Here is a 24391-nt window from a genome sequence, read left to right on the forward strand (position 1 = left end):
ATCACCAGAGCTGGAAAGACATGATCTTTGGTCAATATTTGATTTAAAACTAAAAACCAGCATCTGAATAGGAAGCTTTCAAGCACACAGGCATGCCAGATGTGCAACCGTTTTAGCAAAAACAAGTATCATCTAAAAACATATTAACAGAATAAGTTAATGCTATACGTGCGTCAAATATTTCCATATGGAAATTACGTTCATTTTTACCTTGCCGGAACTGAAATTAACTTTTGAAAATGTGACAGGATGTTCAGAAAATTACTTCCTGAGTGTTACACATTAATGCTCTCTGTGCGTCTGCTATTCTGGTGACCCAATAAAATGTGATGGGAAATGGAGAGGATTTCCTTTGTTGAGAAAAATGCCAAAGATACTGTTACTGCCTGAAAGTGTTTAGATTAAAATAGGAAGTCCACATTTCCCCCTTGTAAAGACACAAACAACTTGTTTGTATTAGAACAGATGCTTTATTAGCCACCTGACACTCATGCCTTACTTCCCATTTCACAATTTTGAACATATAACTGAAAGATTACAAATAGAACACGACACCTTATAAAGCAATTTCATGCATAAGAGAAAATTCAGTTACAAGAGATCTGCTGTGAGGTTGGGTAAGTTAGAAAATAAGCTCACTCTGCTTTTCATCCCTCTCTTTTTCTGTTAATTAGAAAAAGTAATGAAAATACATGGAGCTTGTAATTAACTGCCACTAACCTGCTGTTCTGCCTATAAGTGCCTCACGTATTTTTCTCCATAAAATTAGGTCTATCACCTTCCATAAGATGTCTTATCCCGCAGATCTTTCCTATGGGATTGGCTTTATCTTTTAAATGCTTTTCTTAGAGAACAAAATTAAATGTATGTTCCATCTACATTTTCATGAATCAAGACATCTAAAAAATACCCATCTCTGAACTCAGAGTTGAACTCAATTTAAAATGAATCAGGTTTTTCATTCATATTTGTCTTCTCTTTCCTTTTCCACTGCTTCCTGTATTCTGATAGCTCTTTCCACACACTCAATAATGAAAATTTTCTTCCTTAGTCTAATGTGCATCATTTTCTTTACCTCCCATGGGGTGCCTTTCTTTTAGGAACTTATTCTTTTCCTAAATCCTATAAACATTCCTTCTCTAGATGGTGCCTGATAACACAATTCCTTTTTTTTTTTTTTGATAACACAATTCCTGAACTCTTTTTCTGAGCTTTCTCTAATCCTCTATCTGTGAATTACTTCTCAATGAACAAGCATATTAACAACCCCAAGATCAGCCCTTCACTGTATCTCTTGTCCTTCCCCAGCCCTACTCACATGTGGAATCACTGCCAACATCCTGCTAAATTTATTCCTTTGACTTAGAACTGAACAAAACCCCCAAACCCTTTTTCATAGATACCACTGCAAAGCCCTATCTCACTCATTCTGAACTTGCTAACTATATTTAAAATTTCTTTCTCTTTCTTCTACTCTGACCACTGTATTTAATACTTCTGAGCTGTAATTTCATTGGTTTAACTTCTTACATAGAGACCAGGTTCTACAGTCAAGCAGCTAAGATTAACAAGATGGTGCAAAAGAATCTGCCTGCCAATGCAGAAGACCCAAGAGACTCAGCTTTGCTCCCTGGATCAGGAAGATTCCCTGGAGGAGGAAACGGCAACCTACTCCAGACTTCTTGACTGGCGGGCTACAGTCCACGGGGTCACAAAGAGTTAGACACAACTGAGCAGAGCACAGAACAGCAGCAATTAAAGTCAAACCTGAAAATCCTTCGGGCTGCCCTTCAGTAAGTCTAAAAGAGCACATGTGCCTCGGGTGTCGACCAACATCAGATACAGAGGGCAACCGACAGCCAGGGGCCTTGTCACCGAAAACTTATCTTAAATTACCAGAATCATCCTCAGTATGGCAATGCTATGAGAGGTACTGGGAACAAATATCTTTTGAAGAAAACACTCAAGCAGTCCCTTTCAAATCGCATGCCTCATCTCAACCACATAACAGTGATCTCTAAGAGTTTATAATAACATGGGAAAACAGGAAGTGAGAAAAAAGCAAGATATTAGATCATATCAATTAAAAACAATGGAAAAAACAGAGCAAAATGGTAAAATGTGTTTGCCCTTCTCTGGCAGCTCAGTTGGCAAAGACTCCACCTGCAATGCAGGAGATCCCAGTTCGATCCCTGGGTCAGGAAGATTCGCTGGAGAACGGATAGGCTACCCACGCCAGTATTCTTGGGCTTTCCTTGTGACTCAGCTGGTAAAGAACCCACCTGCAATGTAGGAGACCTGGGTTCAATCCCTGGGTTGGAAAGATCCCCTGGAGAAGGGAAAGGCTACCCACTCCAGTATTCTGGCCTGGAGAATTCCATGAACTATGTGGTCATGGGGTCGCAAAGAGCTGGACACAACTGAGTGACTTTCACTTTCACTTTGGTTAATGGAAGAGTGAGTTTTCTACTTGTCTTTATTGGCCATTTTCTATAGTGTGCTTTTGATAACAGAATGTGGGAAATGGACTTCAGCTTTAAAACTGATTTTTAATTTAAGCAACCAGATTTCATCACTGCTTTCTGTTTCAATCAGTTCAGTCAGTTCAGTTCAGTTGCTCAGTTGTGTCCAACTCTTTGTGACCCCATGAATCGCAGCACGCCAGGCCTCCCTGTCCATCACCAACTCCCGGAGTTCACTCAAACTCACATCCATCGAGTCGGTGATGCCATCCGGCCAATAACTGACAGCAAAACCCATGGCGTTCAGTAGTACTCTCTCAACCTCTAGTTTACATGACCTGTAACAGACTGAACAGTATCAAATCGTATTTCTCATGTCACTTTCTTCACTCACACCTGTGATTTTGTCACAACCTTTTCAGTATATCTTTATTTTGTTCAATATCACATTCTTCCTAGCTACATAAAAGCCCACATTCATATAATGTTAAATATAAATACTCTTTGCCACTGGACCCATCAAATTTTACTCAACGCAGAAACGTACAGCAGCAATAATCAGCTGAACATCTGTCAGGCAGCAAGCACCATGATAAATGGCGAAGTGTCTACTGCACACAGCTGTCTCACAAAATCATTCTTCCTTTGTAGCTCAAGAAACAGAGGCTCAGTCAGGATAAGCAACTTGCTCAGGGTCACCAAATTTGTAAGTGGCAATCCAGGAATTCAAACTCAGGTCAGATGAATTTTAAAATTCCTTCCATAATCAACTCGGAATGATGAAATGCCTTCACAATCCAGCTCCGGAACTAGCTTGTCATTTGACCTTGAACAAATGACTCGACTTCTCAGCTATCAATGAAAGGGGTGGACGAGATGACCTCAAAGCTCCTGACCTGCTCTAGTGTTCTGTGCTTCAAAAGCTTCCCCTGTTCCTTTGCAGCCTGTGGCAAAACCCTTTATTGTGGAAAACATTTCACCATTTATCTGTCCAGTTCATGCTCTGTCTTGTCTGTCCTCTGATGCTAGAAAGTTCCCCAGATACATCTGGTACTGCCTCCTTAAATCAAGAAAATATGCTGCAAATGGCACTAGAAAATTGGAATTTCTCAATTTAAAAAAGAAGAAAACAGGAACTTTGAACAAAACTACTTCTGTCACTGTGTCTAATATCTCTCTGCTTAAATGAGCAACTGAGAGGAAAATGTGATCCATCACTTTTAGGATTCCATGTGAGCACTAACATATTCAGGGCCATTTCAGCGTATACTACTGGGTCAAAGAGATCTGAGGAATCTCTGGTATCAGATTAGTAAACCTAAGAGCCGTCAGTCTTGGCTTTGAATCGAACTGGATCAATGGTCCATATTAAAAGCCAAATCTTAGAAAGCAGCAGGCACAGCACTTCCAGTAGCTCCAGCTAAAAGCACAGGAAGAAAAATGATGCATTTCCAATCATTATAATGCATAAGCCCATCCTATCCTACATGCAAAGCCAACATTCCCACACATTTCAAAAAAGGTACAACAAAAGCTCAATGTCCTTACTTTCATATTCTCCTTCTATATTTTTTTAGGAAAGAGGTTATCTCACAACAGCACCAGTAATACATCTTCTGGATGAGGCATTTCTTTTAGAAATCTGTCAGCCCTCACAAACATAATGCTTCACAGTGAAAGTGAAGTCACTCAGTCATGTCCGACTCTTTGCAACCCCATGGACTGTGGCCTACCAGGTTCCTCCGTTCATGGGATTTTCCAGGCAAGAATACTGAGTGGGTTGCCATTTCCTTCTCCAGGAGATCTTTGCGGCCCAGGGATTGAATCCAGGTCTCCTGCATTGTAGGCAGAAGCTTTACCATCTGAGCTACCAGGGAAGTTCAGAAATGCATAAGGACTGCATGACCCTAAGATTCTGTGATCATTCTGATTAGAACATACTGTCAGAGCAAAGGAACTGATCCTTATCCTGCTGTATAAAAATTACAGTCTAGCACTTATGAGTCATGTTCTTAACTTTTTAACTTCACTAATGGTAGCAGAAAAAGGCAGATGCAAAAAAGCAAAATGGTTGTCTGGGGAGGCTTTACAAATAGCTGTGAAAAGAAGAGAGGCGAAAAACAAAGGAGAAAAGGAAAGATATAAGCATCTGAATGCAGAGTTCCAAAGAATAGCAAGAAGAGATAAGAAAGCCTTCTTCAGCGATCAATGCAAAGAAATAAAGGAAAAGAACAGAATGGGAAAGACTAGAGATCTCTTCAAGAAAATTAGAGATACCAAGGGAAGATTTCAGGCAAAGATGGGCTCAGTAAAGGACAAAAATGGTAAGGACCTAACAGAAGCAGAAGATATTAAGAAGAGGTGGCAAGAATACACAGAACTGTACAAAAAAGATCTTCACGACCCAGATAATCACGATGGTGTGATTACTCATCTAGAGCCAGACATCCTGGAATGTGAAGTCAAGTGGGCTTTAGAAAGTATCACTACAAACAAAGCTAGTGGAGGTGATGGAATTGTAGTTGAGCTATTTCAAATCCTGAAAGATGATGCTGTGAAAGTGCTGCACTCAATATGCCAGCAAATGTGGAAAACTCAGCAGTGGCCACAGGACTGGAAAAGGTCAGTTTTCATTCCAATCCCAAAGAAAGGCAATGCCAAAGAACGCTCAAACTATCACACAATTGCACTCAATTCACACGCTAGTAAGGTAATGCTCAAAATTCTCCAAGCCAGGCTTCAGCAATACATGAACCGTGAACTTCCTGATGTTCAAGCTCCTTTTAGAAAAGGCAGAGGAACCAGAGATCAAATTGCCAACATCCACTGGATCATGGAAAAAGCAAGAGAGTTCCAGAAAAAACATCTATTTCTGCTTTACTGACTATGCCAAAGCCTTTGACTGTGTGGATCACAATAAACTGTGGAAAATTCTGAAAGAGATGGGAATACCAGACCACCTGAACTGCCTCTTGAGAAACCTGTATGCAGGTCAGGAAGCAACAGTTAGAACTGGACATGGAACAACAGACTGGTTCCAAATGGGAAAAGGAGTACATCAAGGCTGTATATTGTCACCCTGCTTATTTAACTTATATGCAGAGTACATCGTGAGAAATGCTGGACTGGAAGAAACACAAGCTGGAATCAAGATTGCCGGGAGAAATATAAATAACCTCAGATATGCAGATGACACCACCCTTATGGCAGAAAGTGAAGAGGAACTAAAAAGCCTCTTGATGAAAGTGAAAGTGGACAGTGAAAAAGTTGGCTTAAGGCTCAACATTCAGAAAACTAAGATCATGGCATCTGGTCCCATCACTTCATGGGAAACAGATGGGGAAACACTGGAAACAGTGTCAGATTTTGTTTTGGGGGGCTCTAAAATCACTGCAGATGGTGACTGCAGCCATGAAATTAAGACACTTACTCCTTGGAAGAAAAGTTATGATCAATCTAGACAGCATATTCAAAAGCAGAGACATTACTTTGCCGACTAAGGTCTGTCTAGTCAAGGCTATGGTTTTTCCAATGGTCATGTTGAGAGTTGGACTATGAAGAAGGCTGAGCACAGAAGAATTGATGCTTTTGAACTGTGGTGTTGGAGAAGACTCTTGAGAGTCCCTTGGACTGCAAGGAGATCCAACCAGTCCATTCTGAAGGAGATCAGCCCTGGGATTTCTTTTGGAAGGAATGATGCTGAAGCTGCAACTCCAGTACTTTGGCCACCTCATGCGAAGAGTTGACTCATTGGAAAAGATTCTGATGCTGGGAGGGATTGGGGGTAGGAGGAGAAGGGGACGACAGAGGATGAGATGGCTGGATGGCATCACTGACTCCATGGACGTAAGTCTGAGTGAACTCTGGGAGTTGGTGATGGACAGGGAGGCCTGGCGTGCTGCGATTCATGGGGTCGCAAAGAGTCGGACACAAGTGAGCGACTGAACTGAACTGAAACTCAAATTTGGTATAAGAACAGCTAAAAATCACTGCAAACCAGCCACTGTCAAAACATACACCATTATCTAAGATTGTTCAAACTACAGTTATCTGATTATCTTATATATGTTTTATTAATTTTTCAGCACATATTAATCGAATGCCTACAGCATAAAAGGCACTGCTTTAGGTGGTGGGAATGTAATTGGGAAAAAAAGAAACAATATCTCTGTGTCCATGATTTTTATATCATAATAAAGAAAAATACACATTCATTACATATTTATTCGTTTTCTATTTATATAAATATATAAATAAGTAAATAAATATAAGGAAGATTTTGTGCTTCAGTGGAAAGTTATATATAATCAAGAGTAGGGGGTCCACAGACTTTTTCTTAAAGATTTTAGGGCTTGCAGACCACAGGGTCTTTCTATCATAACTACTCAACTCTACCTTTTTGGTCAGAAAGCTGTTGTAGACAACACACAATAATTGAATGGGTGCACTGTTCCAAGGCAGTGGGCATTTAGTTAGGTGTTTAGTTTGCCAAACTCCTGGTCTAAGAGCACGCCTTTCGAGATTACCTGATTCTGATTCCATGGGACACATTTTACAACTCTGTAAACTGTAAGTAACCGACAGCAATGCAAGATTAATTGCTAACAGTCACGTGAAAGAACTCTGTCCTGGACAGACAGCCCTCCATACCTTTGAAAAGCCAATCTACTCATTTGTACATTCCCAACTCAGTATCACCTTATTCCACGTAAATCTCTATTTTAGACTTCACCTTTGATGACATGTGCCTGATTCCTTTAGTAAGTTAAATGAAATTTTTAACATGTTTATTTGAGATCTATGTGAAAGTCATGACTTTCCTTTTTTCTGAAAATTATTCTTAAACAGTTTTTGCCATCTTGACCCAAGACACACAATGGACTCACCTGAAAGCGTCAGGGAGACTTCAGCACCAAGAAGAACGGCCAAGCACAGCTTGTTCCCTTGGCAACAGATGAATCCAAATGAGAGCTGCATGGACTCCGTTTTTCCAACTTTGATTTTCCTCTCTACTAATTCTGCGTTTGGGGCTAATTTACGACCTGTAAGTTATTTCCTGCTGCTGGCAGCAATGGCGAGGGATTTGGTCTTTTGCTCTAACCACTTGTCGATCTCTGTAAACGGATGAGCAGTTTTCAGAGACCTGTTCTCTGATGGGTGAGAGAAAATGGAGACTCTGGTCTTTTAGCCTTTTCCATTTTGTAGGGCGTTCTAAGTTAATGATAGGAGCTAAGATGTTATGCTGAGCAAAATAAGCCCTTGGAAGCTGTCAAGGAGAAGAGTGATAGACTCTGACTGGTTGCTTTTACATTTTATCATCACTATTCTTGGCCATGTTAGGTTGCATATGGAATTCGCTGACCAGGTGTGGAGCCTGCACCCCCTGCAGTGGAAGCGTGGAATCTTCACCATCGAACCACCAGGGAAGTCTTACTTTTATATTTTAAATTAACCTGGCTGTTGTATGAAAAACAGAATGCAAGAGAGACAAAGTGAAAGAGGAAGGATCTGATAAGAGGCCATTAAGGTAACCCAGATGAGTGGCAGAAGCAGAAGTACTGGAAAATGGCTGGATCTGAGCCAACACTGGAAAAAGAGTTGACGGAGGTTTGGATGGACCGGACAAGGACACGCGAAGAGGAAGAGGACGGGCGAGGAAACACAGTTGTGCCTATGCTCTGGGCCGAGGAACTGAGTAAGCAATGAAGTGAGAAGAGGGGTGGGTGGGGAGCTGGGACCAGGCATTCTGCTGTGGACACGTAACTAGAGGGCACCAATGAGACGTCTAGCGGAGAGGTCTCCACCTCCACGGCCCAGCAGACTGGTGGGTATGTGACTCTGCAGCTCCGAGGGGAAGGAAAGGCTGGAGACAGAAGTTTGGAAGTCCAGAGCACACAGGTGTCCCTACAGAGCCCGGGGGACAGGTGAGCTCCGAGGGGAGAACAAAGAGACAAGGACTAAGCCCCAGCACCAAAGGGAGAGTGCCGAGGCTCAATCACCAGGCCACGAGAGCAGGAAAGGCAACGACAGCAGACTGGCTGAAGGGTGAACTGGGCGGTGGGACGACAACCAGGAGAATGTGGCCTCCAGACGCCAGCGCGGCCTGGCCGAGGGGGCTAAACGCCGCCTAAGTGATCTGCAGACGAGGTCTATTTTACGGGAGAAAGCATGACTGCCTGCACAACAGACTCTGTACGAAAAGCAGAACCTTCTGTCGGCCAAAGTTCTCTCTGCCACCTGCCTTGTTTCCAGAGACTTTCACCATCTTGCCCCTAGAAGTGTGCTGCTATAAAAGACCAAGTCCCTAGCCCCAAACTTTAAAACGAGGAAGAGAGTATCTATATAAAAAGGAGACACAAAATACTCTGAAAGGTACTGTCAAATATAATGCTAAACTAAAACAATGTATTTGCCAAACGGACAGCTGATAAAAATATGTTATCATCTTATGAGGTGAAGGTAAGGACTGCTAGGAAGCACTACGTAACTATGCCCTTGAGCCTTCTGGAAAATCATGCCAAAACATCCCAAGCAGTAATGCCTTCCCTGGTGGCTCAGTGGGTGAAGAATCCTCCTGCAATGCAGGAGACACAGGAGACGCGGGTTCAACCCCTGGGTCATGAAGATCCATCCCCTGGAGAAAGAAATGGTGATCCACTCGTTTTCCGGCCGGGAGAATCCCCATGACAGAGAAGTCTGGCGGGCTACAGTCCATGGGGTCACACAGAGTTGGACATGACTGAGCACTCCCATCCCAAGCAGCAATGCCTCTGGGAGGATGTGTGCTTGGGTGTTACAATTAAGTGAAACAAGCGTCCTTGAGATTTTATGCTTCTTAATATATATAGTCATCTCTCTTTGCAAAGAGTTCTATACATTTCATGCATTATGCTGTATAAGTTTCAGTGTTATTTCTTAAAAAAAAAAAAAAAACATAAGCACTGGTGTAAGTAAATATAACTCTTTATGTGTTTAACTCTGCCCTATGTGCAGGTATTCTGGTTCCAAGAGTACTTTCCAAATTCAAAAAATTTAAGTGTTTAAAAAAAAAAATCATACATCCTCAATTAATTGACTTTTATTTTTCTAATTCAAATAGCTTCTTAATAAACAAGTAATTATTCTTTTTCTCAAGTTTATGCATTCACGTGTGTGTGTACGTGTGCTAAGTCACTTCAGTCGGGTCCAAGTCTTTTTGACCCCATGGACTGTAGCCCTCCAGGCATCTCTGTCCATGGGATTCTTCAGGCAAGAATACTGGAGTGGGTTGCCATGCCTTCCTCCAAGGGATCTCCCCAACCCAGGGATTGAACCTGTGTCTCTTACGTCTCCTACACTGGCAGGTGAGTCCTTTACCACTCGCGCCACCTGGGAAGCCCTTACGCATCCATACACATTCTCAAGCGTGCCAGTTATCACATGTCGGTCATGTGTGGTCTCGGAGCTCATTGACCCACGGGGCCTTGGAGCCCAGAAGCATCTCCAACAGGAACAGTACTCGGCACCCTAGCAGGCTTGGGCTGGGTGCCACGGGACTTGGATTTCATCTGGAGTCCATGCAGTTGCCAAAGGTGTTAATTAGGAAGAACTAACCTACGATTAAATTATATTTCAGAGGAACCCAAACTTGAAAAACTGTTTCTGGCATTAGTCCTGAAAGCTGCAGCTGAATTAAGCCCTGGAATTTAAAAAGCAAACAAACAAAAGGACAGATCCTGGTCTCTCAGAGACAGAAAAAGAGAACACTGAGAAAATGGGGAAAGAGCTGGAGAAAACGTATTTGGTCATAAAAGACTACCTAGCTATTGGGATAAGTAAGTGGCAGAGACTATATAAATCAGGAAGTGCATTTACTTTAAAAAGATTTCAAGTACTCAAGAAAGATGGTATAGGGTAGATAGGCAAAAATTAACAAGCTGAAAGAACATTAAGTTGTCTTCATTTTCAGCACAGCCTCAAAGCAGGGGGGAAAAAAGTTTTATAAGATGTTAATACAAATCGTTGTCCAAACCACCTATATTTGGCATGAATTGCATATTCAACACACACTTCTCTGGTTCTACAGGCCTCAAATAAATCTCTGTGAAAAATGTCAGCCTGGTGAGTTTGATAAAATCTTAGCAAAGATGGCAGGCTTTCAGACCCCTGGGCTCTTTCGCTCTGGAGTGTCACGGAGAACAGGTTCCAAGTAAAGATAAGTGGCACCATAAACCCTCACGGTGTGCGAGGCAGCAGGGCAGAAAGATAGGTTAGGGAGGAACACTTAGGTACAAGCTGCTGCACAATGTTCAGCTGAGCAAGAACAACTCTGCACTGACCGTCCACATGGGCAGCCACCTGGGAGCAATCTCTGGGTGGCTTTTTGACTTCGCTTGGTTACATGTGAACTACAGAGTTGAAACTAAGAAGATCTTCTAAGATAAGCTAACACTGATCGAAAAAGCTGCTTCTCACCACCTGGCCAGCAACGGGTCCCCTCTTGTGTGAAGCTCCCAGTGCTTGGAACAAAAAAACCCAGCCTGAGAAATGGATCCAGACAAGTAGAAGTGAACGGGGGTCTCCTCCAGTTCTAAGTCTATCATCCCCTTTCTCCTCCTGGATTCAAGCAGTCACTTCCATGTCCACACATTCAACCAGGGAGAAAGCGGCTGTCACCTGCGGTTCTTTCCTCTCCTTTCCTCCCTACATCCAGGCAATGACCAAGCCTATCTTACAACTGTTGTCAACAGTCCCAATTCTGCCTCCACTGCCACCATCTTTGCACAAGCTGGTGAAATGGCCTTCCTGCAAAAACAGAACCGCCCCACCCAGCTCCACACCGAGGGGCGTCCAGCCGGAGGCTCCTCATCAGCTGAGAAGACCCCCGATCCGGCTCTACTCAGTGCTCATTCTCCCTCCCACTGGTGGACTCTACACTCTTCTTACACGAGGAAGGGCTCTTTGACATGAGACAACAAGAACTTATAGGCAGATGCTGAAGATCAAACCACAGAACGCCCTCTTGAGAGGAAGACAGAGAGAGACCTCTTCCAGGAGAAGTTCAGGGAGGGGCAGGCTGATTTAGTCTGCCTCTCCTGAGGTGCCCAGATGGGCTGACGCTGTGAGAAGACTCAGTGCTGGACTGAGGGAAGGCTCTTCTTGTAACAGACACAAGTCTTTATCAGCGGACACCTCTGGACATGCTGCCTGGCTATTCAAGAAAGATAACCTCCTGGAATCACTGCCTGCCAGATCAGACTTCTCTGAAACTACCCTAGAACCTCCCAAGCCCCAATTTCTAAAGGGGAGGTCTGGCAAAGGTAACAGAGGGACCATGTCTCTCCTGCAGATCACCACAGCCTGTTCTTGCTGCTTCTGGATTAGATCTGATCTAATCCATTCTCCTGGTGGCAGCCAGAAGTTAATAATCCTTCAGAAATGCAGGTCTGATCCTATCACTCTTCCACCTGCACCACCACACCCAGACCACAGGATCACGGAAGGCGGAGCACGCCTTCAGCCAGAGCCACCCTGTCCCTCAAGGGCAAATGCCCAGCCATGTGTGTTACCTTCTTCTGGATCTCGGCAGATAATGTTCCCTTTAGTTCCAAGACCCTTCTCCCATTCTGCACCCCACCCTCTTCATCTAGAACACAGAACCAGCCTTCGAGTTGCTCCTCGGAAATCAATTTCTCTGGAAGGTTTCTCCAAGTATCTGCCATACTTCCCACTAGTTTCCAGTTCAGGTTCCTTACTTCAGTTAAGAGTGTTCATCAAGCTGACCGGAAACTGTCTACTTTCTTGTTTTACTTCCTAATAATGAGCTCTTCAAAGAAACGGGTAGTACCCTATCCACTGTTACACTGTCAACCTACAGCACTGGGCCTGACACAGCTGATACAAGCAATAAACAGTTACTGATTGAATGAAGACAAAGATACATAAACTAACAGGAAAACGGAGGCAGTATCTCTGAGAGGCCGGGGAGAAAAGGAACAAACGACAATTTAGGAAAATGGAAAAGCTGCTGTTTGAACGACCTTCATTTCACCATCAACCAAAAGAAACATTCCAAAGTGCTTTCAACAGCATATCAGGTTCCTGAAGCCATAGAAAGTCAACATTAACAGAATATCTTTTTTTTGGGGGGGGGCGGGCGGGGGGGACATACACATGTTTGAACCATTTCAAAAGAACCATCATAAATATGAAGAATCTTCATAACTGGAGGCTAACATTGATCACAGAGAGTTTACTCCCCCAAACATCTGATCTACAACCCCAACGTTCTTCTCCACAGATCTCAGAAAAGGAGATGTGTGCTGACCAGAATCGAAGGCCAACTTTGCAGTACAGGCTTTTCTGTTTAGGCATGGGTAGGGATGAACTGAGAGAAGTGTCTGGCATATGTAATGGAAGAATGCTTTAAGGAAGGAGAAAAAAAAAGGGACAAAATAGCAAACCGCATGCCATCACGGATCGTGGCAATCTAAGATGGTTTCCTATACACAGAACCCATTTTTAAAAGACAATGCAATGACTGAAAGAGTCCTAGACTTTTATTTTAGAGGATTAGGTCTCTTGATCACTAACAGCTGGAAGTTTAAGATTCTGAAACAAAAAACAAATGTAAACCTGAAGAATAAAGACAAATTTCTACTGACAATTTTTAATGGGATGTTAAATAGTTTCCCATAAAAGAATGGTTAAGCATTTATTACTTTATTGGCTCCAGGAAGCACAGTGATTTGACAAATGAGCCACTGTGTCTAATTTAGACAGCCACAGGCCCAAAGTCCCTCGACACAGCCAGTTTAAAAATACAGTGTCTTTCCTTGTTCTATTTTTACCGTAACTCCTTTTTGTATCACTTACCGGAACGTAATAGATGCCCATCTTGGGGGCTTCATTGGCAGTAAGAAGCATTCCTAAAAATAAACACAATGAAAAAGGTAAACATAAGGGAAAAGAAAAATACTCTTCCTACTTGCTTTATATTTTGAAATGAGTGAAATGCTCAGAACATGAGGAACAGCAGAAGAGCCAGACCAGCGGCCAGGCACCCCCGGAGTCAGGTTGTGGGCTGTGGTCCCTGACCCTCCTGGATGGGGCGTCTGAAGTATCAGAAAGACCAGCTTCCCCATCTGCAAAACGCTAAGGCTGTATCAGCTAAGTGATTGAGCGGTTCCCACAGAGAAGGGCCACCATTTTTAAGGGGGTAAGTTTTAAGCTTCAGACACACCAATAAAAGGTAGCTTTGATGCACTATTATTATGAAAGTTAAGAAAGGTATCTTTCTGTTATTCAGGAATCCAAGAACTAAAGTAAAGCATTTCCCACAAAATGTCATAGCAAAGTAGTTCCTCATGTTTGAATTAAACTTTACACCTTAATAGAAAACAAAATGGCTTAAGAGGAATGCTACATTGTAGCTACACTAGAAAAGACCCAGACAGAATCTGACAGCCTTTACCAAAATGATTCACCCAGAGAGTGGTTGATAATTTAGTCCAGGTATCAGCATTCTCAGAAAGTGAGAATGGAGTGAGGGACAGCCTGTGGCATCCAGTGATGGCTCCCCCTAACCCCAGGAGCAACAGTAACGAATCCACTATGCTTCGGCACAGAACCAGGGCACTCAGCTGGCTCAGCCCTGGGCTGAGCTACCCACTCCCCAACCCCACCCCGCAGGGGCTCTCATGGCAGCTCCGATCCTCTCTGCCCTGTTCCAGAACGATGCACCGAAGCAAAACTAAAGTCAGTCCTTTGTAATTTACAAAACACTACTGCGTACTTTATCTTGGTGAAGACGTGATGACTCTCCGAGGCAAGGACTATCATCCTTATTTACAGATCAAAACGTAAAGCTCATATGTACCAAGTTACAAGTGCTGAGAAGAACATTCAGAACATTACAAGCTAGAGAATTTAAGAGGAAAATTTCAGTCAAGAGCTCTTGTTTTTAAATACCTTTACATATCAACTTACGTTACCTTCATTTAAAACATGTATTTGTAAAATACAACAGAAAAATCCACAGAAAGCACACGTTTGGATTACCAGACCCCCGACCCAGGGATCAAACCCAGGTCTCCTGCAAGGCAGGCAGCTTCTTTACTGTCTGAGACGCCACGGAAGCTCACAGTCCTAATTAAGTACACCAAACGTTAAGGATGGTGATGTAATTCTGTGATTTAAAAAGTACTTTTGTGCTGTTCTTCTGTTAACACAAAAGCTTGCCAAAGGAATGCTCTTCAATGCTGTTAACAGGAATACAACGCTGAGGTAGAGAGCAGGAGCTCAATGCTCTGCCGGCAAAGCCATGTTGTACACATCAAGTCTAAAGGGGGAGTGAGTCCTGAGCTGGAACCAACCTTCCCCAGAAAACACACACACACCCTTCACCAGAACATACACACACACACACACAAAACTTTCACCACAACACACACAGAGCCAAGGAAGCAAGACACACAAACACAAACACACACACACACACTCCCTCACTCGCTCGAGGAAGCAAGAAATGTACGTCTAAATGAAACTCAAGTAAGAATCAGACACTTTCTCATAACTTGTAGCCTCCACAAACTCTTTCATGTGGAAACTTTTTCTGTCCCGGAGACAACTGCTCACTGAAATTCACCAGAGGAAGAAACCACCTCTACTGACCTGCACTTCCCAAGTCTAACAGCACCATCAGAACTTCTCCGAGACCTTTAGACAGGGTTAAAGAAGAAGGTCTGGAGATTGAAGAGACATCTTACAACCAGAAAGAAGGCTCCCAACAAAGACGTCCCCTAAGCCCAGGTTCCCTGGCTCAACCCTGAATATTCAAGTGAACACTTTACAAGGAGACACACCACACCTACCAAACAGACCACAGAAAAGGCTGGGCTCTAATTACACAGAAGAATCCAGGCCAGATGCAGCAGGCTGTTTCCCACAATGAGCAGGACCTCACTTGACCAAACATGGACAACAACACAAGCTGACCTACCAAGAAACCGAAGTCGGGACAGTTGGAACCAAAACCAGTTATAAAAGAGAAAACAGCCTCACACAGCCCAGGGAACACGAGGAGTTTCTAATAAGAGGGAAGCAGGAAAGTCAAGCCAGGGATGGAGTTAGTTCAGCAGAAATTAAGACGATCACAGGTAAAAGGCGAGAAGAGGGCAAAGTACCAGGCTCAGGCACTCTACCTCCACAGGTGAGAAGGCAGCTTGGGAAAGCGAGACCATTTGCTCAAGGTGACCACTGCACTGATTCCAAAGCCCGTGTAACATGGGACTCTAAAACTCCAATGACAACTAAGATAAAGTGAAAAGACTTCTTGCATGATCAAATAAATCATTAACACAGATATAAACACCATACAGTAACATGACAAATGTATTTAATAAGGATGTCAAACTGAAAAGCAAGACAATTACACATGGTGACAATTTAAAACGCACAAACAAGTGATTTATAAGACAAGAATCTCTGGGAATTCCCTGTTGGTCCAGTGTTTAAGACTCCACTCTTCCAAGACAGGGGGTGCAGGTTCGATCCCCGGCTGGGGAACTAAGACGCCACAGGCCACTCAGTGTGGCCCCCCAGAAAGAATTCCTCTAATGGAAGGAGTAATGACACTTGTGAAGAGATTGTGAGATTATGGCTTTTCCTTTAAATTTCCTTACAAGGGGGCGAGAGAGAGTGAGATGGTTGAAGGCATCACCAACTCAATGGACATGTGTTTGAGTAAACTCCGAGAGACAGTGAAGGATGGGGAAGCCTAGTGTGCTGCAGTCCACAGGGTCGCCAAAAGTCAGATACGACTGGGCAGCTGAACAGCACCAACAATAAAAATAGGAACCTTGGAAGAGAAGGCAGAGATCGTTAGCACTGAGGAGGAGGAGCACACAGCTCCAGTGTGGACAGCAGAGCGTAGGACGCAGTGAGCTGTGACACGCAGAGAAGAAATCTCATCTGTCCAGGCTTTGGGGGCGAAGGACTCAGGAAGGTCACAGCTCAAAATCAGAAACACTACTCAAGCCAGGACAACTCAAAGCGTGCTCCCCGGGCCAGTCTGAAAACTGCCATCAAGCTTTCCGTTGAGTACAGAAACTGAAGAATTTAGAAACCTGTATAGTGACTCGACCTTGCAGCAAGTTCCAAACACGTGACCCTTTTCCTACTAATCCATCTTCATGATATTTAACAAAAGTATCCACCTGCAATGGATTGGAAATTTAAAAACAAAACAAAAAAACATAAAAGGCTGGTCCTTCACCAGATACATCTGAGAATCACTGCCCGGAAACGGAGGGCATCGGGTCATAGCTGGAGCGGCTCAGAGCAGACAAGCTGGGCAGAACTGCCCTGTGCTGGAGGAGAAAGGACAGGACACGCCTTTTCATGCGGTCAACTCCTACAGAAAGCGGGGAGCCTGCGGTTTTACTACACATGGCGCCAAGCTAGTGATGGGCCACATCTTATTTCTAGGCAGGCTACTGGGAGGCTACTGAGAGAATAAAAGGTGACTTCAGGTCTGATGATACAGACTGCCTCCAGCAGGCCTAAAAGCAGGTGAAAAACAGCCTGGATCACTGGTACAATTCTGAAGCCTGAGTAGCCTTTCTGAGTGGATATCTTTTCCTTCCCTCAGTGGTTCTGGATTCCACAGGTTGGGCTGGGGCTCAGCAAGCACTGCGGACCAGGGTCGTGGGGCCGCGACCTCAGTTTCCCAACCTGCACGGCAGCACCCGACGTGGAGACACTGCATGAGCAACTAGAAGCTGAGGCAGCCACAAAAGCAGAACAGTTTCTCAACGTTCTGAGCAGTCTGGGTATCAGAAACACATGACAGAACAGCAATCAAGATTCAGCTTTAATTACTCCAAAATGAGTAAGTGAGAAGATAAAGAATGCTTACGCTCATAGTGATGAAGCAAAAAAACCCAACCAACGATGTTAACGGGACAGGAGAGTAAAGCAAGGGAAAGACAGCAACCACACTCGGTCCCAACCCTAAGACAGCCGTGGAGGGACGTGCCTTTTGGGGCTCGCCAGCTTGTGAGATAAATCATCTGGCTACTGTTTGTGTCTGATTAAGCTCTTATAAGCTACCTGACAATAAAGTCACTCTTCTGACCAAAACACCATCTTAAATGTTCTACCTCCGGGAAAGCATCCTGTGTAACAGAGAGAACTGCTGGCCATCTAGGCAGAGCCATCACGCTTCTCCTTGCTTGTTCTGGGATGACCAACAGGATGGGAAACGACACGGAGAACCCGTCAGCCCTGAGCACCACCCTTGCCCCAAATATTTAACCCACAGTGCACTGGGCTGTTAGATTTCACTTCTATTTTAGAACAACAAAAAATACAGGGGCCGGAAGAACAAGTAAAGGACACCAGGAAAAATAATCACAGGAATCCAGGATGCAGAACATCTTACGAGACTACAGACCTGATGGTAGAAAACTCAAGTGCCGTGCAGGAAGGGGAAGAAAGGATGGGAGAGAATTCCTGATTGAAAGAAGTGGAAGACACAACAACTAAATGTAATCCACAACCTTGCTGATAGACTAGTTTCAAATAAACGGGCTTAAAAAGGCATTTGGTGGACAAGCAGGGGAATGTGAAAAACGAAAGGTATTATTAGGAAAGGACTGCTTTCTTACATGGGGTAACAGTATTTCTGGTACCAGCAGAAGGTTTCTACTCTGGTGAGATTACAGTTACATTCCATGCCTGCAGTTGACTCTCAACACCTTGCACCTTATCAGTATTCTATACTATCAAAGCCTTCCATGTCTGGACTAGCCCTGCCCAACAGAAATACTATGCAAGCCACATAAGTGACTAAAAATCTTCTGGTAAGACACATTAAAAAAAATTTTTTTTAACAGGTAAATTTGAGTACATTTTTATTAACCAGTAAGTCTAAAATATTTTCACTTTAATATGTAATCAATACAAAAATTAATGATCTACATCACATTCTTTCCTGTTTTGTGGTACATCTGAAGTCCGGTGTGTATTTTATGTTTAGAGCACGTATTTCAGATTAGTTACTCCGCAAGTTCTCTGTGGCCACACGTGAGCACAAACCAGTCAGCACACAGGTCAACAACTTTCGTCACCATCTGCACTCTTCAAACCCCCACTCCTTCAATCCAACTAACCTCTTGTTCTAACTTCAGTTTCACCCGATTTTATTCACCTTTGTACCTAGCCCAAACCCCATTTTAGACCACTCAGCACCTCAACCTAGGACCCCAGCACCTTCATTAATTTCTGAATTCATCACAATTTGACTCACTCCTATTATAAGAAAATTCTCCCAACGATCACAGATGAAAAGCTAATTACAAAGGTTCAGGGTTTCTCATCTTTTTCAGGAGAGTACCCTGTAACTTAAGAAAGAGCACAGGCTCCACGATCAGGGGAGGCTCGCTCCAACTGAGCCTCTGCCACACAGCGGCCGGGTGACCAACCCTGGGCATGTATCTCAGTTTCCCTACCTCCAAAGATGCAAAAGGGAAGGAGAGGGGAAAGGAAGGGAAGGGGGAAAGGAAGGAAAGGAACGGTAAGGGAGTCACTAACTCTTCCACATGATTAAGTGAAACCACGACGACATCCGGACCCACAGCACAGGGCCTTCCTGCCCCTTTCTGCCTCCTCTTCTGCGATGCAATGCTTTGTTCACTGAGCAATGCCCGGGCAATCACTTCTCTCGCCTTCCACAGCTGCTGGCTCCTTCACTGTCAACTCTGTCGGCCTCTCCACCGGCTCTTCCCTCTCACCTCCCTTTCCATGGACTCAGGTCCTGCTGTCTTACGGTCTCTCCACTTTTCATCGGTAACTGCCTGCACTGCCACTTCTTCTGTGATGACCTCTATTTACATGTCTTAAAATTTTATGTCTGCAGACCTGCTTTCCTCGGGCCACGCTGCCTACTGTGCCCTGGACGTGGCTCCCAGGATGAGGCTGTAGGTCAGGGCGGGGATCCACAACCACTTGGGAAGCAGGTGAAAAATAACCCATTTCAGGGCTCTCCCCAAGACGCTCTGAGTCTGCACACCTGGTATGGGGCTGAGGAATCTGTACTTCTTAAAAAGCTCCCAGGTGATATTGGTGGGCAGGCAGGTTGGAGACCCTCTGCCAGACACCGTCACTGCCTCACTGCCGCCTCAGACTCAGATGCTCAGAGAAGACAGCACCATCTTTCTCTCTGAGTCTGCCCTCTCTCCTGTGCTGCCGACCTCAGCTCTCCGCCTCTCTTCCTATTCGTTTTAGCCCAAAACTGATCTACCTTCTGCCCAGTGGACAGAACCGCCTTCTGTGAGAATGGCCTGCACCCGTCCTGACCACAGACAGCGCCCAGCCACTCAGCATGGTCACTCCGGGGCCCACACCCCGCACAGCACCTGCTTACAGACCCTGCACTCTGGCACACGGGGCTCCTCTTGCCCACCACGCCTCTCACCAGCACCCACACTCAGTGTCAGCGAGGACCTCCCCTCCGCCCTTCTCTCGCTCCTCTGCCTGGAGCCCCTCGCTCTCCTGCCGTCACAGGGCCAGCGTGCACCTCCGTAGCAGAACTTCTCCTGTTTTGCCTGGTATCCCTCCATCAGAAGTATCTGTGTGTGTCCGTCCTCAGGACACAACCCTGCGGGAGAGTGAGAAGTGTTCTCATTTTCTCTCCTTCCCCAGAATTCTTCAGATTTGCTTGAAGGTAGTATTAAATCTCGAAATCTACCAGGTACTTTACAGAAGAGCCAGCAACACAGAATATACTCGACGTCTGGCTTCGCCAGCCTTGTGTATCATCAGGCAACTCTGGCCTCCTCCAAATCCCTAACCTCAATCTACACAAAATTACTAATCCCATAAAAGAGCTAAAGTGCACACTAAAATAGCACCTTGCCTGCCCCGACCCACAGAGTGCCACCAGCTTCTCCTAACAGCTAGGCTGGCTGGGGGCTGAGTCACTGAGCGTGTCACTTTCTGAAGCATCCACATCACTTCCTGTTCCTAATTTTGCAAGTAAATACAATATCTAAAAACTGTCTTAACTGAGCCAAACCCTGTCTTAAGAAATGAAAAGAGTTTAAAACCCTGTAAAGCAAAGCCTAGATTCATCTCACAAAATGGCCTGCTGCTCCGTAGTGCATACCTGAGTTGGGGTAGAGGCAGACGTCATTAAGGTCATGTTCTGGCTCCAAGGAAGTAAATATTTTTCCCTAAAAGAGTAAGCAAAAGTGAACTGTTAAAACAGTTAAAGGAAGACAACTTTTGGCAATGCGATTTACAGGAAGTAAGCTGGGGACATAACTCCATTTATCCTGCTTATGTGAGAAAATAAAGTCACCTAACAGAAATCACAGAATTTAAGGTTAAAAAAAAAAACACTTAGAGAATTTCTTTTATCAATTTATCAAATCCTCTCATTTTAGAGAGGAAGCTCTCTCAGGAGGGAGAGCTGACTTTCTTCAGAAAATAAATACAAACTTTTAAAGATAATGTCTACACAACAGGCAAGGGTAAAGTTTAAAATAAATCTGTACGTCAACTTAAAAATGTCCATAATCTGGAAGACACACCCTAGTTAAACTTGTCCTCAAAGAAACAAAGAAGAGATAGTCAATACGGTAAAATGAGGCTGGTATCTGCCATCCTGTGTTGCTAGGATTTGAGAAGAATCAAGTAAGATAATGAATATAAAATAATTTAACAAAATGCTATAAATACATAAGGTGCTAGTTATTATACAGTGAAGGGTAAAATATTTTATTTTAAATGTGGGGGGAAATATGCTGTATTTTTTAAAATTAACAGAAATTAAGTGAAAGAAAAAAGAAGATAATAGATGGGAGTGGGAAAGGGTGATGAGAAAGATAAACAAGGAGAGTGAGTCAAGCAAAAGCAAGTAATTTGGGTGTTGGTCAAGAGGGCGTATTCAGTCATTACAACAACGCCAAGGTAAAACTTACTGTAGCAACTACAATATGACTTCAAGACCTGATGTTGAAAATGTCTGCCAGCTCTTGCATTTATTAACCCATTATTAGAGGCTCCATGGCGGCGGGGGAGAGGAGGTATTAAAAAACTAATTTCGTGCTCCATGAAAAACAGCAGCAAGGTTCTAATTCAAGACAGACAGTGAAACTCACAGTTACCTCCCTTTTGTCTCAAGTTTCCAATGAAACGAAAAATGGAAAGAGAAGAGGAAAAAGGATGGGGAAATCGGAATAAAAATAGCACAGAACAAAAAAGAGACAGTACCACAGTTCGTGAAATCCACGCTGGGGAAAACTATGCCCATTGGAGGGCTGGGAAGGGGGCATTCCGACTGGTTAGTCATCACCTTTAGGTAGGATGGGAGCCAGGCCATGGAAAACTTACTCTACCAGTGTGTTAGGAACTTTCAAACATGAGAAGTTTGCATTTGTAGAGGTAAAAAGAAATGTTTTAAAGTACACTAGTTTGGATTATCAGAAGAGTAGAGAAAAATTCAGGCCTAAGACACCATGAACATTCAAGAAAGCCCTCAAAACCCTCCAAACTCAAAGCGAGACAGTTGGCTCCTGGGCAATGAAGCATCAGGGGAATTCTTCCGAGGACTGATGAGAGCCAGAGGCCCTTCCTTTTCTCTGTAAGGAAGTCTCAGGAGGGCCCGAAAAGGTGACGGGGCTTCAGAGACAGGACACGCCCCAGGGATAACTCAGTCTCCACAAAGATCCAGAGGAAAACACGGAGCAGAGTAAGGTCAGTACTTTGAGAGCTGACAAGTTGTCCCAGCAGCCAGGGATTCCCATCAGCAGCTGACCTGTGATGAGGCTGCTGGTGGCCCCTCTGCCCTGTGTAGGGGAGCCCCACAGGAAGGACTGACGCTTGCCCTCCAGTAACTAATGCTGAGGCTCTCAGCCCCCCACACTCTTTACCTCAAAAATGAATCTTTCTATTTACAGTAACACTTTAAAGATGCTAAGTCTGAAATCAATAAACACAAAGACTCTTAAAAGCAATTGCTACACTGAATGAATTTTGTCCCAGTAGATGAACTAACCTTTTACTACTCTCTCAAAACAGGAGAATCAACAACATAGGGTTTTGTTACTTTTTAAATGACATTTAAAAGGACACAGAATATCAAACATTCTTTAAGACAATACTACTTTTAAGAAAAACACTATATAAGAAATTGGGCTTCCCTGGTGGCTCAGATGGTGAAGAATCTACCTGCAAAGCGGAAGACCTGGTTTTGATCCCTGAGTTGGGAAGACCCCCTGGAGAAAGGAACAGCTACCCACTCCAGTATTCTTGCCTGGAGAATTCCATGGACAGAGGAACCTGGTAGGCTAAAGTCCATGGGGTCGCAAAGAGTTGGACACGAGTGAGCAACTTTCACTTTTCATGTAAGAAATTACTATAAAGATATCATATCTAAAATCTATTTGTTTGACACAAGGAAAGGGTATGAAATTGAGATGCATAATAACAGTGATATGGGAATATTAGTGCGTGTGTGCTCAGCTGTGTCCCACTCTTGCGACCCCATGGACTGTAGCCCACCAGGTTCCTCTGTCCATGGTATTTTCTAAGCAAGAATACTGGAGTGGGTTGCCATTTCCATCTCCAAGGGATCTTCCCGACTCAGGAATTGAACCTGCATCTCCTGCATTAGCAGGTGGATTCTTTATCACTGAGTCACCAGAGAAGCCTGGAAAGATTAGTAGTAGCTCATAAAAAGTTTCCTAAGGTTGCAAAAGAGCCCCAAAATCTAGGGGGTTTCTCATGGATCAAGTTTTTTAAAAATAATGATTTATATCTACCTAACTGAAGAGTTGATTCATTGGAAAAGACTCTGATGCTGGGAGGGATTGGGGGCAGGAAAAGGGACGACAGAAGATGAGATGGCTGGATGGCATCACTGACTCCATGGACGTGAGTCTGAGTGAACTCTGGGAGTTGGTGATGGACAGGGAGGCCTGGCTTGCTGTGATTCATGGGGTCACAAAGAGTCAGAGATGACTGAGCGACTGAACTGAACTGAACATGTAAAAATGCGTGTCAGTTCTAGCAAATGAGGAAAAGTTCTTAACAGGAAGAAAACGACCTTAAGGACCTGGAAGTAACTATCTTCCAGGGAAGGGCCTGAATGGATACTCAGTATTTTTTTCTCAAAAACCCGTATAACTCAAACAAGGCAACTGGAAAGAAAAGGAACATACAGAAAATAGGCAAGTAAGTCATTTTAACAACAAAAAATACTTACTGAGTTCTTATTCCACATTTTGATAATTCGAGAGTCAGCAGACAAAATCAAATCTAAGGAATCTTGGAAATGAACTGATTTAATGGGCAGCCCATATTGGTGATCTTTAACTAGCAATGGCTTATCAGATCGAAGATCATACAATAAAACCTAAAAGAAAAAAAAAGGTATTTCTGTTTAAATAAAATATTTCATCTTAAAAAGAAACTTTTAAAAATGAACATCCTCACTCAGAGTACAAAGACTCTAAAGTGTCAGCCAGAAAAAATACTCCAGAAAAATCTCAATTACCCTTCCAGGGTATGGCTCTATGGATTCAACCCTAAGAGTAATTTTTAGGCACACTAAGATTGAGAACTACCTGGATAAGTTAAGGAAGGAACCAAATGGGAAAAGTGCACAAGAATTTGTGTCATTTATGAATTTAATAAATATAAACACTGAGGGCCTAGTATGTACCAGGCACTGTCTCAGTGGCTGAAAGAAACAAGAACAAGAATCATCATGAAGGCAGTGGTGGCAGATTAGAGACAGATGCTGGTGGCAAGGCTATGACTTTGGGGGGCGGGTGGAGGGCAGGGTTCTCTTCTGAGCTCTATCCTGATAGGTGAGGGGCCTGGGGAAGCTGGATCTCAGACCCAGGTGGCAGATGATACAGGCACTCTGCTGGAAGCAGGGCTCC

General features: G+C 43.8%; 1 protein-coding gene across 1 annotated transcript in view; it reads right to left on the minus strand.

The window, feature by feature from the left end:
• The window catches only part of NOL10 (nucleolar protein 10), a 94604-nt gene that overhangs the window by 50504 nt on the left and 19709 nt on the right, over positions 1–24391 (minus strand). Inside the window, exons 11-13 of the mRNA XM_004005682.6 lie at positions 23710–23859; positions 20608–20674; positions 13317–13369 (exon numbers count right to left, since the gene is read on the minus strand). Coding sequence (XP_004005731.1) covers positions 13317–13369; positions 20608–20674; positions 23710–23859 — 270 coding nt within the window. The remainder of the gene's footprint in view (positions 1–13316; positions 13370–20607; positions 20675–23709; positions 23860–24391) is intronic.

This window comes from Ovis aries, chromosome 3 (genome assembly GCF_016772045.2).
Source record: "Ovis aries strain OAR_USU_Benz2616 breed Rambouillet chromosome 3, ARS-UI_Ramb_v3.0, whole genome shotgun sequence".
Lineage (NCBI taxonomy): Eukaryota > Metazoa > Chordata > Mammalia > Artiodactyla > Bovidae > Ovis > Ovis aries.